This window comes from Sceloporus undulatus, chromosome 1 (genome assembly GCF_019175285.1).
Source record: "Sceloporus undulatus isolate JIND9_A2432 ecotype Alabama chromosome 1, SceUnd_v1.1, whole genome shotgun sequence".
In the NCBI taxonomy this organism is placed as follows: domain Eukaryota; kingdom Metazoa; phylum Chordata; class Lepidosauria; order Squamata; family Phrynosomatidae; genus Sceloporus; species Sceloporus undulatus.
The window spans coordinates 251,108,333-251,126,536 of NC_056522.1; the positions used below are offsets into that span (position 1 = coordinate 251,108,333).

At 42.6% G+C, this 18,204-nt stretch overlaps 1 protein-coding gene across 1 annotated transcript in view; it reads right to left on the minus strand.

Moving 5' to 3' along the window:
• The window catches only part of LOC121916651 (aspartyl aminopeptidase), a 30,286-nt gene extending 14,896 nt beyond the window's left edge, over positions 1 to 15,390 (minus strand). Inside the window, exons 1-10 of the mRNA XM_042441964.1 lie at positions 15,292 to 15,390; positions 15,122 to 15,200; positions 10,497 to 10,585; positions 10,177 to 10,290; positions 8,714 to 8,839; positions 3,537 to 3,667; positions 1,845 to 1,929; positions 1,608 to 1,712; positions 1,196 to 1,273; positions 70 to 153 (exon numbers count right to left, since the gene is read on the minus strand). Of these exons, the coding sequence (XP_042297898.1) occupies positions 70 to 153; positions 1,196 to 1,273; positions 1,608 to 1,712; positions 1,845 to 1,929; positions 3,537 to 3,667; positions 8,714 to 8,839; positions 10,177 to 10,290; positions 10,497 to 10,585; positions 15,122 to 15,200; positions 15,292 to 15,297 (897 nt within the window). The 5' untranslated portion in view covers positions 15,298 to 15,390. The remainder of the gene's footprint in view (positions 1 to 69; positions 154 to 1,195; positions 1,274 to 1,607; positions 1,713 to 1,844; positions 1,930 to 3,536; positions 3,668 to 8,713; positions 8,840 to 10,176; positions 10,291 to 10,496; positions 10,586 to 15,121; positions 15,201 to 15,291) is intronic.
• Positions 15,391 to 18,204: the final 2,814 nt, after the last annotated feature.

Genomic DNA, 18,204 nt, shown 5'->3' on the forward strand with positions numbered 1-18,204 from the left:
TATTCATCCAACTCAGAATAGTGTGGGCTCCTTGCACTTTCTACCCAAAAAGCAGCTTTTTCCACTGACCTCTTCATTGTCATAAAGGGCAACCAGGCGCACATTTGGTTCTTGATCAAGGGCTCCAGGTGCTTTGCTGGATTCAATCAGAGCCTGTAGCGACAAATGAGGAGACAGCATAAAGAGGCAGGATAGGGAATTACTTGAAATTCTCAGAAGTATACTCCTCTGGCTTCCTATGGGGTTATTTTAGCTGGCAAGGTGAACCTCACTAATTCCATACCACATAGATTGCCCCCCCCCCCAATTCCCCCTTCCCCCCACACACTGGGGAATAGCTTCTTGGTCTTCTGGCTAAGATCAAGGGATGGAAAGAATTTTTAAAAATATTCAAAAAGTGGTCAAAACTTTGTTTCTCAAGTGTCAGGAAACCCTGATGAGGAAAAGCCTGGACTGATGCTGTATTTAGGAACTTATTCTGCACAGAATTCACACTCTCCCCACAGAAAGCAGCATTTTCTAATATCTAGGTGAGGAAATATTTTCTGTGCACAAACCCTCTTTTTTCTCTGCGCAAAAAAGTGTGAATTTTATGCTGAATACAGTCGGCCCTTCTTATACACGGATTTTTTATACACGGATTCAAGCATACACGGTTTGAAAATGTTCCAAAAAAGTATAAATTTACCTTGATGTTCCATTTTTTATTAGGGACATCATTTTGCTATGTCATTATATTTAATGGGACTTGAGCATACACGGATTTTGTTATACACGGGGGATCTTGGAACCAAACCCCAGCGTATAACAAGGGTCCACTGTATATCCCAACAGTCTCTGAAAACTGGGCAGTTTTTGAATACTTTCTTCCAACAAAAAGAAAATTACCAAAATTACTTGTTGCTTCCTTTGAGAACAAAATTAGTGAAGAATTACATCTCTACTCAGAGTAGGCACAATCACTCCCACTATTACAAGTAGTTTAGGCAAGTGAAAGGTGGCATGAGTGAACAGATGCTTTGCCTGCAGGAAAAAAGGATGACAGTGGTGGAAGGTGAGTATGAGTAGCTTCTTTGTAATAAAGAAGTTCAGTTGTCCTGAAAGTCAGCACTGATGTCTATTACAGTAGGATTGTTTCCAGTAGTAGAGAGCCAAAAATAACTATACTAACCATTCTCTTACCTGAGCAACTCACCTGTAGTGCACAGTAGCAGCTGTGGAGGTTGTCCAGGCGAGGGGAGAATATGAATTCATCATAGATACCACCTAAAGTCTGCAAGAAGAACCACAGTGGGGGTTGAAAAGACATAATCTAGATCTATACTTTCCCTTACTGCTCCCTTCTCAATTTATCTACCCATCTCTCACTCTCACACAGTGTTGTCTGTGCACTTATGAGCAAGTCAGAAGACAGCAGTTGGATAAACTCTCAGGACCAGAACAGGTAGCTAGCTAGCTAAATAAATAAATAAATAAATAAATAAAAAGAACGTATAGTGCAAGGAAACAATTCTACCTCCCCAGCAACCTGCCCCTTGAAAAAGGAAACCCATCTGAAAGTAAGTGTGCCGCATATGATTATCCCTCAAAAATGAAAACATACTCACGGGTGGCTGTGTATCTACCAGACACAACTCCATCTCTACCACTTGCTCCGGTTTCACCTCCAGCTGAGAGCAGATGAGGGACAGAAGAGCTGGAGAGTGCCGATTCTGTCAAAAACAAAGTGGTCAAAGTAAAGAAAACTGATGAGAGCCCCCTTGAAACCCATATCCTCCTCTGTGGTACAGACCTATTCCCTCCTACTGCACCACTCTAGGCAAAACACTTCGTTTTTTTCTCACCAGGAAAGACGAGGTACAAACTGTCCCAGACTTGGACTCCTCCTTTTCCAGTGCCTCCTGGGCTTCTGTGGCCAGAATTGGGACCCTGTGAAAAACAAGCAGTGTGTGGTAATAGTTAATTAGGTTTGGACATTGGAGATCTGTTTTCAAGTCTCCTCTGAGTCACAAAACACACTGGGAAACCTTGAGCCTCCTGATCTCTCAGCCTGACTGACCTCACGGGCTTAGATTAGTGTGAGGATAAAGAGAAGAAAACCATATATATCACCTTCTACTTGTAAGAAGAGAAGAGAAGATATAACTAATAAATAAGGGACTATAAAGACTGGCACTTTGTGTCGGCCTGTGTGCGAGACGAGGGCTGAGCATCTGCATGGTCAAAGCAGTTACGTCGGCACCCGGGCACCATTTTGGCCTGTGCCCTTCTAGATGATGTGCACCATGATGCCGCACCTCTGACACAGTGCCCAAACAGCGCAGCTCTATGGAGCTGCTTGGGGTGGCTTCTTTTTGTTCCCTCCAGGGACAGGATTGGTACAGCTGCATATGGTTGTAGCAGTACCGATCTGGGGCGTCTGCATGCTGCCCATCTGTATAGACCCTAATTTAAGTTGTTGTTCCTCAGAGAAAAATGTACAGTTTAAAGTAGGGGTGGCCACACTCCAAGCCATTTTTGGCTCCACAACTATCAAGACCCAGACTACTGCAACCACCATTTACTTGAAGTAGTGTTGTGCCATTGTTAGTTGTTGCCAGGACTTTTCTGGTGTCTGTTTTTGGGGGGCTGTCCCTCAAAAGCAGCCTTATGAGGTTTAAAGTAGATTTTTTGACCCCAAATGTTTTTTATATGAAAAATGGGGAAGCTGGGGGTGATATTGGGGGTCCAGGGGAACCAAGAGCTGCACAGAATCCCTTCCCTGGCAAGGGCTACTCACAGATTTTGGATTGTATGAGACCCATCACTGGCTTAAAGGTACTAAAGCCCAAGGAATCACCAAACCAAATATTTTATAAGAATCCTCTTCTGCCCTGTAGAACAAGTGAATCCCTAAGTCAGTCTTTCCCCGCTGGATTACAACTCCCAGCATCCCCAATGAGCATTGGTTCACCTTCTCTGAAGGGAGGAGTTCAGTGAGCACACTTTGTTCAGTCACTGAGAGGAACACGAACACACACACACACACACACACACACTCTCTCTCTCTCTCTCTCTCTCTCCTGACAGCTCACTTCCTATTATCCAGGTGCAAGAAAAAAAGTGGAAAGAAAAGAGGAACCCTTTTTCAAAGATAAGCCAAAGATGGCAATCCTTAAAGTAAAAAGTTTAAAAGAGAACAGGGTTTGTATCCCAGATTATGGAAGGGCTCTGTTTATCTGTGGGATTCTTCCAGTCCAGTGACAGAATCCTGCTAGTGGAATGGAGAGGGAAGTGATTTTCATGGACGTTCCCTCCCTCTGCCATTCCTTAGGTGTCATCACTGGATGGCCATCTGTTGGGTTTGCTTTGATTGACAGTTCCTGCATGGCAGGGAGTTAGACTGTATGGCCCTTGTGTTCTCTTCCAACTCTATGATTCTTTGATTACCACCAACCCCACTGACACTTAGGCACTCCTTTGCTATGGAAGGTTGGGATATCCTTCTTAAAAAGAGACTGAGACAATGTAGAGGGAATAGTGGCTGAAACTCTCACAGGTGATTCTCAGTGTTCGGCCCAAAGCTCTCATTCACATTGCGCTGGAGGTGGATGGCCAGGTGGGGTATGCGAAGAACAGGGCGCTCCACCCTCACCAGCTGCTGCTCCAATCGTCCTGTGGATAGGTCCTGAAGGTGAAAATAGAAAGGACACCAGTTTAGTATCTGGACAATTCCGTAGTACTCATTAGCTAAAAATGAAAAGGGAAATTATGACTGACAGATAAAGGTGCTAGAGAACACAGCTCCAAAGAATGGTTCCACAGAAGTAGCTCTCAAAGGGAAAACACTATCGGGACAAAACAGAGCAATCTCCTAATTTTAACTTTAAAACATCCAGGAGGGTGGGCAGCAAAAAGGCTAATTCTGGATGGATGAACAATATTCAGTATTACTTTCCCCTGTCCCCGTTTCCCCATAATTATGCCTGCTTTTTGGGGAAAGGAGACTGGAGAGGAAAAAGTTTAAAGTTTCTCTCCTCCAACAACCCTGCTGAAATGAAAATTGGACCCCTTCTTCCCCAAACAAAGGCAGCTTTATTTTTTTACAAAAATATGGAAGTCCAACCACCAATCTTGTGTTTGTAATTTAAGGTCAATATCTACTTTTTTAAAGCTTAAACTTTTCAGTGAAACCTGTTGCCATTCACAAATATTTCAGCGAATTCCAATTTGCAGATGTGTGCACAGATACACATGCTTTCGATGTGACCAAGGCCTTCTGACACTGTGATCCCCTTAACACACATGTGCGCACCCCACTCCTAGGTGTCACAGTGATTCGTTTAAGTAGAGCTTCCCCCTGGGGTCAAATGGCTGAATTGTGTTTTTCTACAAAGTTGTGGTGCTCAGCCACTGTATAAATAGGCAATTTGCAACCATCTCTTTACTTGAGCTCACCAGCATTTCTTTGTTTCCTTCAGTACCCTTTCCATCAACCTTCTTACAAAATTCTGGCAGATGCTTGCAAGTGTACCTCTACACTTGTTTTTATGAAGCATGAACTCTAGGAGGCCTGAGAGGTGCCTCAACACCCTACATCTTCTACCTGCTTGAAAACACTAGTTTTGAGGAGTGTCAACCTACCCAGAAGACACAAATAGAACCAAGAAACCAGTGTCATTCCTAAATATGGGGTGGACACGTAAGCCACAATGAATGTAAACAGTAAGTTTCTGATCTCCCATTACACTAAATGTGGAGAATCTGTGACCCTCTAGATATCTGTTGGACAACCACTCCCATCATTCATTACTACAAGCCATGCTGGCTAAGGCTAATGGGAGGTGGAGTCCCAGGACATGTGGAGGGTCATAGATTCTCCACCCCGGGCTATATATTCAAGACAGCAAGGCTTGAACAGTTGTTCTGTAAAGGTTAGGTTCTACCAGCCAGGCAGACTCTATGTCCTCGAGTCTGTCCTCATCAGTCAGTAAGGTGAATTGTGTCCCATTCTTCACTGTTGCTCAGCTATGGTTGGGAAAAGAGATACAGTCGGCCCTTCTTATACGCGGATTTTTTATACACAGATTCAAGCATACACGGTTTGAAAATGTTCAAAAAAACTATAAATTTCAAGTATCAAGCTTTGATTTTCCATTTTTATAAGGGACACCATTTTGCTATGTCATTATATTTAATGGGACTTGAACATACACAGATTTTATTATGCTCGGGGGATCTTAGAACCAAACCCCAGAGTATAACAAGGGTCCACTGTACTGAGAAAGACACATACAGGGACAGTGAAGGAAAACAACCAGAAGGAACGGCTTTCTCTGAATACCAAACAGTTGGAATCTCTTCTGCCTTCTCACCTCATTTCTAGCCTTTTGGCAAAAACATTCAATGCATTTTTAGATTTACTGGAAACATGAGGACCAGAAACTTTTCTTGAACAAAAGCTGAACTTTTAAAAAGTCTGCTCAAGTTATCACAGCTTGCAGGTCTGCTCAGAGGCAACTGGTTTTTAATAAACACAATGCCAGCTACAAGCAATTACAGTTTCCCTGTAGGCGTTTTATAACTTGCTATAATGGCTTTCCAAGTATAAATAGGTAAAATTAACTTGCATGTAAATGCCACATCTTTTCCCTTTCCTCTCATTATAACCAATATGAGCTCTCTATTCTCCACTATTTGCTTGGGATCTCACCAGTCCTCCAAAAGCATTCAAAGTAATGACAGGCTAGAGAGATGTCAAAGTTAATCCATTCAGGTCCCAGAAATACATTTGACTAGGCCCTGCTGAAGTACATTATTTTCAATTATGGCAAGGAAAATTCCTCTTTCTTGTCTTCCTCTTGTGGTGTCAGCATCATCAAATAGAAGTACAAGTTGAAATCAGAGCAGCAAAAGCTGTCTCTGTGGAAAAAAGAATAGACCTTGGAAAAGTTACTTTTTTGGACCAGAACTTCCAGAATCCCCCAGTCTACACTGCCATGCTGACTGGAGGATTCTGGGAACTGTAGTTCAAAAATACATAAGAGGGCCACTTCTAAGCTCTGGGAGAATGTTTCCTAGAGTAGAATGTGCAATCAGCTCAATTTGCAGATTAGCCATGAACCAGAAAGTAAATTAGAAATGGGTAATCAAAATGGAAGGCCATTTCACAAGCCTAGCTGGAACAGCATGACTGCGGTAGTAAAAGAAACTAGAGTATAAGAAGCAATCCCCCATTCCCAAATAGAAATGACTCCTATTTATCGTGTCAGTGCGTGTTGCAGGATATAATGATGGGTCACAAAACATCTGACATTTAAAGCGGGGGGGGGGGATTGTAAATTCCGCACACTTTATTAGAGGGGATAATGGGATTTATAATTCAATAAATCTGGAGCATGCCATCTTGAAGAAGTCAGTGCCTCTGCACACACACCCTTCTAGCAATTGGTAAGAGATCCTCTCTCACATTCACTCACTAACTCACTCACTCTCACACAGAGAAAATCAAATCTTTAACTTTAAAACTCTTACAGTTCTGTTTTCAGAGATTTTCTGTCTATTCTGCATTTACAACAGCCTTGTAAAAGCAGCAAGTATTACTAGTTTGCTTGTCTATAGGTATGCAAATTTTATTTTTAGAGCTGGTGTGTATGTATGGGCACACACCACAGAGCCTTCAAAATCATAAATAAAAACATCAAGAGCATTCTGAACTACAGAATTTTTAAAACGTATCTTTACAAAAACAAAGAAGGAAACATACCTGCCATCAGATTTCTACCTTTATGTAACTTCAGAGAAGCAATTTTCCTACCTCCACACAGAAGGAAAGGAATTTACAGGAACATCACAGTCACTCTTACATTTCTGTCATCTCTTCATATACACTATTTTTGCCAGCAAAGATGGCAGTAAAGAAAATGTTCATTCCCAAAGCTCATCCAACAAGAGAAGGAAGCAAAATGGAGAGCCTTTGAATATGTCTAAGTCATTAAATGAGCAACCCTAACCTCTGTTCCTCCCTCTCCATCACCATCTTAAGTGTCCTGTAATACCCACTTCACTGTATTATTTCTAAAGGATATTTTGGCATCTTAACAGTGCAAGCCTATGCATGTTTACTCTGTACCAAGTCCCACTTTATATGATGGGGTTTATGCTGAAGTGTGTGTATAGATTAAGCACTGTAGGAAACAAGACCTCCTGCATTCATGAGAACTTCATTTAAGTCACTTTTGGTTTCAGTTCTACTCAAGCAGTATTAAAGAACATTGGCTGAGTCATGGAGATTTAAGAGCTATAATAAACAAAATGCTGCCTTGTACAGTCTGAACTAGACTCTTATCATACTCAAATGTAGCTATGCAACAAGGTCCTCTGAGCACATTCATGTTTACTAGGGCTGAAAACACAGATCAGATAATTCATTAAAGTAGATTAAAAGTGCTGATGTTTAATAACATTTTTATGCACTCTGTTCCCTGTGAAAGGTACTCACTGTTAATGCCTCTGCTGTAACAATCTCAGCCAAAGCTTTGCCTGTCGCCTGACTGTTCCACATAATAAACACTTCAGTTCACTTCATTAAGTATCTCCAGCATATATCAGTTCATGAATTTAGTCATCAATCCTTACTTAAAAATCAAATCAGTCAATTAATGGTTTCAGTTTGAAAGCGTATCTATCAACAAGTGCTCCAAATAAATGACAACAACTTGGTGAAAAGTCACTGAAAATCTGCTCTTTCACCCTCTCACAGAAGCTGCAATACTCCCCATACCTGGAGGAAAGGGAAGTAGGACCTTCAGCTTTTCCCATGTAACCCTAGTGTGCTAACATCTATGGAGCGGCATTGCAAGAAGCACCACCTAAATGGCTCCCACACAGCTATATCATAATAGATCCTAATGTGACAAAGCTGTACCAGGTGTTTGTTGTCAACTGCCTTCAAGTTTACTTTGACTCATGGAAACCCTGTGAATGAGACATCTCCCTCATTCTTAACTGCTCTGCATAGATCTTCCTGGCTCATGGCCATGGCTTCCTTGATGGAGTCAGGGATGTAGCCAGGATTTTGGAAAGTGTGTGTGTGTGTGTGTGTGGGGGGGGGGTCCGGACTAAGTGCCACCATTATAATGGGGCTTGGGCGTGACAGTGCATGCCATTAATTGTATTCTATTAATGTACTCTATGGACCCCCCCCCCTCCGCTACGTCACTGATGGAGTCTAACCATCTGCTATGTGGTCTTCCTCTCCTTTTACTGCCCTCCATCTTACTTATTTTCTTTTCTAGTGAGTCATGTCTTCTCATGATGTGGCTAAAGTACAACAGCCTCATTTTGGTCATCTTGGCTTCCAGGGAGAGCTGTCTTGATCTGTCTAGGATCCATTTGTTTGTCTTTTTGGCCATGGTCCCCTCAGCACTCTTCTCCAGCACCACATCTGAAATGAGTTGATTTTCCTTCTATCTGATTTCATCACTGTTCAGCTCTCACACCTGTACATGTTGATGGCCAATACAATGGCTTGTACAATTCTAGTGCTCAGCTGTATATCTTTGCACATTAAAATCTTGTCTAGTTCTTTCATAGCTACCCTCCCCAATCCCAGTCTTCTTCTAATTTCCTGACTTCAATCTCCACTCTGATCAAGAATGGTTTAAAAGTCCTTAGAAACACAAGACAAATTAGACCATGTAGATGACTGTGCAATACCTCATGGAGGACTGACCTTGACAATGACTCTTCCAGCAACAGAGAGGTCACGGTCAAACCACGTATTCCAGATGCCACCCCCATAAGTCTCCACTGCCACCTGGACTGTGCCTTCCTGGTTACGCTTTGAGCAGCGTTTCACCTGGATGTCACAAAAACACATTCATATGCTTATCCAAAAGCTCTGTGCACAGATGCCCCCCATCAAGAGTTAACTGGCCAGCTGTAAGAGATAAACCACATTTATTTTCACAGAATGGGGACAGGCTTTGATTTGTTACAGCTCCATAACTAAAGGTTTAGCTGAGTTGTTTATATTCAGGCTTTTATTTAGATCTCTTAGATTCTCATGTCAGCAGGTTTTATTTACATGTATCATCAATAGTGCCTAACAAATATATATTTTAAGCATGGGAAAAGAAGGAGGGTTGACAGAATACGTGTTATCAATATTTAAGAAAGAATGTCCCCAAGTTTGGTTAGTAGTGGGATGTACATTTAAGGTAGTTTTGCAATAAGTAATAGTGAGGTGAAGCAGTTGAAGCAATATTACAGAGGTGTGGTACCTACTGTCTGTCAGATGTTTTGGACTTCAGTTTCCAGAAACCCCACCAACATGGCCAAGACTAGGGGATTATGGATGCTGCAACCCCAAACATCCAGAAGGCCAGGTGTTCCCCATCTTTGTCCTTTTGAGTACTCACAGGAGGCTGCCTTACAGTGAGTCAAACAATTGGTCTGTCCATGTATTGTCAGTTCTGATTGGCAACCCAGGCTCTCCAGAGTTTCAGGCAGGATTCTTTCCTAGCCCTGCTATTTCCTAGTGGCCTCCCATCCAAAGGAAGTTGATATGGTGAGAGAGATGACAGAGAAGATCAAACCAATGGGAGGGAAGCAGGCAGAGAATTCAACCAATGACACAAGGCAGCTCACTACCCCTCCATGAATTTAGGGACCAGAAGTATGAGAGTGGTGTGAAGGGTGGAGCTGGGGAAGCCTGGCTGGTGCCATCCAATAAATAAAAGGCTAAATTAAAAGTGCTACATGTCTTGCATCCAGGTTATTTGAAGGACTGTATGAGTCCAATAGAGCACTGTGATCATCTGGAGGCGTCCTTCTCTCTGTTCCACCACCCTCTCAGGTCATTTGGTGGGAACAAGGGAAGAGGTCCTTTTCGGTGGCTGCTCCCAGGCTCTGGAACTCCTTCCTTAGAGGGGCCAGGATGGCCTTTTCCCTGCTCTGTTGTGCAATGCAGATGTCTAGGTTTGTAAATAGATTTTAATACTTTAATATTTTTAATGTGTAATGTTTTTAACTTTTTAAGTTGTTTAATTTTTTTAAAAAATCCTTTATATTTATACTTTGTAATGCCAATCCAGGGAGGGATCTTTAGGGGGCATGGTGAGTGACAGGAGCCCAAGGGTTGGAACTGTGGGGCCACCTTGAAGAGGTGCTTTGTCACAAGGGGCAATGGCTTACCCGCAGACATGGGCTGTCCGTGTGGGCTCCAATCAAGCTGAAGCCATTGCCAGGCTGGTACTGGCCTCCCACAGCAAAGGCAATCAATGTTGAGAAGTTTCTGGTGACAAAATACTGGAATGGGGAAGAAAATAGAGAGACAGGGAGAAAGAAGGGCCAGGAGACATCATTTTTCTACACAATCCATAAGGTGATATGTCTGTCAAGGGCCTCAACCACATCAACCTCCCACTCCAAAAAGAGAAGGAGAGCAACCGGTGATCAGCAACATGGAGAAAAATCATTCCACCATATGGCACATCCCCCCTCTCTTTCCCTACCTTTCGGTTTGGCTGGATATCCCAGTGCTCAGTTTCCTTTAGCTCCTGAAAACCAGCCTGAAGTAGACGGCTCCGACATTCAGCAACCACTGCAGGAGGGGGGACAGAACACAAAAGGGAATATGGGTACATACAAACCGCAATGGTAATAACATAGGCTCCAAAGATTCATTTGGCTGAACAAACAGAAAAGGGAACCTTACTATAAAAATCCTATTGGGCACACAGGACTGAGTGGTACTCTCCCACATCAATATAATGCAACTCTACTTGCCCTTACAGGGACAAAGCCAGCCCAAGACATTTTGTGTCTTGAGGATGGTGTCCCTTCCCACTTCATTAGCAAAAGTCAACTATATTGGTTGTTGAATCATTCTTTATCACTGGTAAAGAGAGAGCAACCTCAATTGCCCATGAGGATGCAGGCTACTTTAAAGGGACACAGGATAGGCCATAGGATCCAACACTAACTTCAAATACCTTGCTCAATGCCTCCCAAAATGTGTTGAGGCAGCATGACTGGCTTTGCACTAAGATATAGGAATTCCTGGACCTTACTCAGAAGCACCACATTGTCATCACCCTAATGTGGTTCTACTAGGACAGCAGTGAGAAATTTCAGGTGTAGGAGTGAGAAATCCAGCCTCTCTGCCTTCCAACCTGTCTCACCCAGGTTCCCCATAGGGCCACATCTCCTCCCTCATGCCACTCTGACACTCGGTGCTTTTCCAGCTTTTGTATGGGCTTTCCTCCATTTTGAAAGGCTGGCATGCCTTTCCAAGGGTTAGTTACTGGGAGTAAGACCTTTTAGTTACAATATTTTGCCAACATTTTGCCTTTCATCCTAACCCAAGGCCAAATGTGGCTCTAAGACTTTTGTGCCCCAACATATGTAGGGGCCCAGCTTTACTGCCAGATCATAACTGAATCATTTAGGATTTGCCACATCCTCTGCCATTTGTATGCTGTGTTATGTAACACTGATGCCTGTGTTGGAGCTTCACCTTTTGCTCACAGCACTTTTGAGTCCAATGTCCAGACAAAAGAAACATGATTAAAGAAATTAAGATAGTCAGTCACCTGAGCAGGGAAAAGGCCAGACAGAAACAAAGGGACTGCACCATTGGCTCGGGGAACAAAAGCATGCAAAACGAAGTTGCAATCAGGGCTGCCACTACAATGCAAAATTAATGCAGTTTGACACCACTTTAACTGTCGTATCTCCATGGAGTTTGTTGTTTGTTGCAGCACCAGACAGAGTGCCACATTTAGCCTGACAGAGAAGGCTAAATATCTCATAAAACTACAAATCCCAGAATTCCATAGCACTGGCCATGGTAGTTAAAGCAGGGTCAAACTGCATTAATTCTACAGTGTAGATGTAGTCTTAGACCCCTAAATTTAAGTTTTCTTCAGCACAAAGCCCAAGTATTTACCCTAAACAATCAATCAAAGCTCTTTCGCTACAAGTCTACCTTAAGAAAACTCAGTGCCTGATCCAGGATTAAGTGTGAAACCCTAACAAACAACCAAGTTTAGATCTCATTCCACGAATTATCTAAAACAAAAAGAGTATTTGGTGTAAGGGATAAAGATGTTTTGGATGTCAACTCCCAGACTTTAAAAACCAGCGTGACCAATGGTAAGGAATTATAGGAGATGTGGAAGACCAAAACTTCACCATCTGTTGTACTATATAATAAGCTCGACTCAGGCTTGCATCCTTCCGAGGTTGCTAAAATGAGTACCCAGACTACTGGGGGCAAATTAGCTTACTTGCTAATTAGCTTACTTGCTGTTCACCGCTATGATCTTTGGAATAGCGGTATATAAATAAAAAACAAACAAAAAATATATAATATACATCTTGCTCTGGCTATTGAGCGTACTGTACTCTTTTTTGTCTCAGGAATGGCAGGTATACCCTTCCAGTGCAGGTATAAAAATATAAAATGTAAAGCAAAAAACAAACAAATATACAAAAACATTCTGCTAGCAATCCTTCTAAGGCAGAAATGACACTACCTGTGAGCAGAGCAAAGCAATATCTATCTATCTATCTATCTATCTATCTATCTATCTATCTATCTATCTATCTATCTATCTATCTCTTCAGGTGAGTACTACAAGCTTTCAAATTCTCTCTGAGATCTTCTGGAAAATTTTTTTTTAAAAGGGGAAGATTATGGGGAAGAATAGTCATGAAAGGGAATTGGTAAAAGAAGGAACATGGGACTTCACATAACTGAAAGAAGTTTATATTTGCCAGTACATGCCATCATGAGACGGGATTCTGTCATGCACTACTGTAAAATTATGATAACCACCTAGTGAAAAGGTGCCAAAACATTTGGGCAAACGTGGACACATGTAGAACAGGATGTGCCAACCTCTGGCTTTAAATGTATTCATAGAATCATAGAATCATAGAATCGTAGAGTTGGAAGAGACCACTAGGGCCATCCAGTCCAACCCCCTGCCATGCAGGAAATCCAAATCAAAGCATCCCTGACAGATGGCCATCCAGCCTCTGTTTAAAGACCTCCAAGGAAGGAGACTCTATCACCCTCCGAGGGAGTGCATTCCATTGTCGAACAGCCCTTACTGTCAGGAAGTGAAAAGGTGCCAAAACATTTGGGCAAACGTGGACACATGTAGAACAGGATGTGCCAACCTCTGGCTTTAAATGTATTCAAAAACCTCCTAAATCAAGAAAAACCTGTGCAAGCCTTTGCAAGGATATATCTGATGAGATCAAAGATTCAGACAGCACAGCTTATGCTCACCTTGGTTTCAAGTTCTGCAGAAAATTACGAAAGCTCATTTAAAAACAACAACAAAAAGGAGGTGAAAGAAAACTCTTCTGCAGTCATCCAGTACCAATCATTTAAACTTAGGAGAGATTGACCAAACTGTTCATCTTGTAGATCAAGTGAGGAGTTGGCATACTAAAAACAAACACACTTGGAAGAGGGGGGAGTGGGGCAGTGGAAGGGGAAATACAGTAATTGTTTGGAAGGCAGTTTCTGTTTGAATTTACAAGGAGCAAGAAAGTGAAACGAATAGTATCGGTTGTGGTGGAAAAGCTGAGGACGGAAGCCCCATCAATGGGGTTTATTTACAAGTAAGGACACAACACAAGTGTAAGAAGCATCACTGAGCTTTTTACACACTATTATCTGTGTGCATATGTGAAGACCATCAATACAGAAGATAAAGATGAAGGGAAGTTTTTTACAAGCGCATTTAATATATATATAAAAGGATATGCTGGTATAGTCCTTCACAACATCTTCTGTGACGAAAGGACCTGGATGTCACAAAAGCACACACACACATTTCTGTGTTCGTTGGCCTGATAAAGCTGTATTACCTTCTAAGTTTATGAGCCAATACTCCATACTGAGGCCACGATGGAACATGAATGAAATGAATTCAAAAGTAAAGAATCTCTACTTTTCGTACTGCCACTGTCATTCTTAGACTGTAATTAGATAATCTGAAGGAATAATGCTTTAAGACAATGGTTCCCAAACTTTGTTCCTTCATGTTTTTGGACTTCAAGTCCCAGAAGTCCAAACCAACTTTGGTCTTCCAACAGTCAGGAATTCTGGGAGCTGTAGTCCAAAATATACGGAAGAGTAAAGTTTGGGAACAATGGCTTTGAAAGGCCTCAAGGTATGGTCTGATGCTATAATGACAGCATATAGTTTGATAAGATACCTGTGAATTCTAAGTACCCGACCCTAAACTACAAATCCCAAATTCGACAGGAAGTTGCCATGGCTGTTAAAAGTGGGATCAGAGTAGCATGGAGAGGCCCCTAGTTAATGGCCGGATGGGACACTCCTTTCTCTGTGCATATGCCACCGTAAATGGAAGGCTGAAATGCAGGACAAGCCCTGGGAAAAGGAGGACGTGTCTGGTCACCCTGCTGCTGACTACACAGCCACCTACATAACGTCCTACATAATGGAGGACATTCCAAAACAGAAGCTCAGAACACAAATAGAAATGTAAAGCCATGCTTCTTAGCCATGCTCCAAATGGAGGACGTTTTGGAACTCTTCCTGGACAAAAGGCCAGAATGGAGGGCATGTCCTGGAAAAGGAGGACCTCTGTTCATCCTGACTATACAACCACCCACACAATCTCCTATACAATGGAGGGCATTCCAAAACCGTCTAACTAAAAAGATTGCATGTACAGCGCTGTGTAAATTTACAGCGCTTCATAAATAAAGGTTAATAATAATAATAATAATAATAATAATACTAAACCCCAAACACACACATATAGAAATGTCAATCCATGCTTCTTAGCCCTTAGCTCAGAATGGAGGACGTTTTGGGAACTTCTCCTGGAGAGGAGAGGGCTGGGATGGAGGACGTGCCCGGACACCCTCTTCCATAATGGAGGACACTCCCAAACAGAGGCTGGAAAACACACACCTAGGAACATGAAGCCCCATGCCTTTTGAGCCCTGCTCCAAATGGAGGACGGGTTGGGAATTCCTGCTGGAGAGGAGAGGGCTCGGGCTGGGAAAAGGAAGAAAGGGGGCGTGCCCAGGGAAAAAGAGGACGCGTCCGGGAAAAGGAGGACGCGCCCGGCTCGCCTTCTCTTACCATGATATGGGGAGGGGCTCCGGTTCACGAACTTGAGCAGCTCCTGGGCCGCCGCCAGCACCGCCTGCTTGGACCCCGCCTGGGAAAGAAAGAAGGAAGGAAGCAAGGAAGGAAGGGTGAGTGAGGCTCCAGGGAGAGCGCGGGAAGCCCTGCCCAGAGGGGCCCTGTACCTGCATTGTCCCCCGGCGCCTAGTCTTCCGAACAGAAGGCGAAGCCGCCGCCTCTCCTCCTTCTCCGCCCCTTCCCTTCCTCCTCTGCGCGGCTGCGCGGCGCCTGGAGCGGGAGGAGTGAGCGGGACAGCGCCCCCTGCAGGAGGCTCACGCCACGGCGCCGCCTTGGGAAGGGCAGCAGGAGGCCATAACTCACAGGGACACCAGGGGCCAAAGGCCACACTGCAGAAATAACCCAGTTTCAGACTGCTCAGTGGCCTCCCTAGGCTGGGTGTCACACACACAAACACACACAGGGACCTCCCCCTCTGCCTCCCATTTCACACCATAACAGAATCCTTTGCCATGCTTTCTTTGCACCAATGTTACTCCTAAATCCTCATTCCCAGATATACACACACACACACAATTAGTTAATTAGTTTTAATTATATACACACACACACCTTCAGATCACAATATCATGTGCACAAACTAAATGTATTTATCAGTCTTAATAATCCTTTATCAATTTCATTAATATGTCATATCTCAATGAACACTCATGCAAACATTAAACTACAAGTCTTAGGCCTGGTACAGACAGGTGGAAAATGCCGTTCTTGGGCCAAAATTAGGGTTCGGGAGCGTGCAGCAACCACACACTCCCAAACCCTAATACGGAACGGCAGCACAATCATGGTGGCCTCCTGTCCACACAGGGGCTGCCATGATGACGCAAGAGCCGCACAGCGTCCAGACATCGCTGGCAGGAAGTGGCATCATGCCGGCACCCTTTCCTGTTTGCAGCACCGCTAAAAAGAAGCCACTCTAGGCAGTTTATAGAATCAATATGTGGAGAGATCTTGTGGCACCTTTGAGACTCACTGAAAGAAAGAAGGATGAGTTTCCCTAGACTTCAGTCTACTTCCTCAGATGCATATTATTATTATTATTATTATTATTCAAAGATATAGCCGTGTTAGTCTGTAGAATCAGTATGTAAAACGATCTATTTGTACCTTTCAGACTAAATGAAAGAAAGAAATTGGTCGCCTTTCCTAGACTTCCATCAACTTCCTCAGATGCATTTGGAGGAAGTAGACTGAAGTCTAGCAAAGCTCTCATGCTGCCAATTTCTTTCTTTCAGTTAGTCTCAAAGGTGCTACAAGATCTTTCTATGTACTATCCATCTATCTATCTATCTATCTATCTATCTATCTATCTATCTATATCTGGCTTTGTTTCACGAACGAAGATTCAGGAAGGACTCATCCGCGCTTTGTACAAGCGTGTTGATGACTAAAAAGGCCAATCCGGGACAAACAGGTCCAGTTGCAGAAAGCACAGTGGAAAGTCTCTTTGGGTGATGTTTCCGGGTTGCGGTTCTTTCTGCATTGTCGTTTCTCTTTGAAACTCATATATATGTGTGTGTGTGTGTGTGTGTGTGTGTGTGAATTTAGTAGATCTAGAATAAAGCCGTCTCAAACTGGATTCTTTTTGCAGTGTGTTTTGGATCCAGGTGTCCTTACTGCAGAGGGACCTAAAATGTAGGAGCTTCAAGGAAAATGACAAAAGCCAAAAACCCTCATAGACATACAATTTCATCTCGTTGTTCTTGTGTGCTTTCATGACATGTTTCCAATATATGGAGACTTTGAAGGATTTTCTTGGCATACTGTCATTTATTATTCAAACAAAAATCCACCGAACAGTGATACCTTTGTTGGGCAACCAAAATGCAGAATATACTTGTTGCAAGCTTTCGAAGCTCCACTCCACTATATATCGAACAGGAATAGAAATAGAGATGCTAGTAAGATGCCTGCATTTTGTTGTTTCTGTCCTTAGTTAAGATGGTATGGGGAGGGCATCTTTAGCAGGCTGGGGCCTCTTTATTAAATACTTTACTTTATTATCTACTTTAATATGTACTCAACTGTATTTTTCTGATGAGTTTACCTTCATTAAAGTGCCTTGTTGGCTTACAATATGCTTCTAGACCTATGAGCAAGACAACACCTTTAGAAAATGCAGGCCTGTGACTAACATCATCCTTTTATAATTTTATATTTTTTTCTCCTGTATGATTTTTTTGAACAGATTGGCTGATGAAAAAGCAAGTGGAGCTTCAAAACCTGGCATCAAGTATTTTGGCTGGTTGAATAAAGGTATTGCTGTTTTGTGGATTTGGGATGTTATTGTACTTTGCTATATAGCAATAGGAAGTACATTTCTATATCGCTTACCAATATACTAAGCGGTTTACAAAGTGTAAGCTAATTGCCAACATGGCAACCCCTGAGTATGTTCACAGATCCCAGGATTCCATAGGATGGAGCTACAGCACTTAAAGTGGTGTCAAACTGCATTATTTGTACAGTAAAGATACACCCAAATCTGTCTACAAAGACATTCCCTTTTGCATAGTAATTTTACATCCTTACTTTCCTCCTTTTGTCTAGCTGGAAGTTGTTAGGTTTTTTTTTAGCAGTATTGATAAGATGGTGAATGAGAGGTTCAGAACCACAGACTTTCAGTGTCAAGTTGCAGCAGTCTGTCTGTAGTAAACAGTTCAAAGAAGCTTGAGCTGGAAAAGTATGGGATTGTAATCTAGTTCAATGGTGTCACTGGTGGGTGCAGTGGGTGTAGACCATCCGCGTCAGATGACAGCCTAAGAGGGGTGACACTACTGCTTCTCCAACATCTGCATTTGCTGTGGCATTTGCCGGTTTTTCTTTATAATGCTGCAGAGATGGCATGAGTGGGAGGAGAAAGGAGAGGCCTCAGGCTTCTTTTAAATCACAATTGCAAAATTTTAATTTTAAAAAAACTTTTTAAAATCCTTTAAATTTTTCTTTAAAAAACATCACATTTTATTAAATTTTCACTTTAACCACATGACACCATGTAGATGGAAGTACATTTAGGCTGT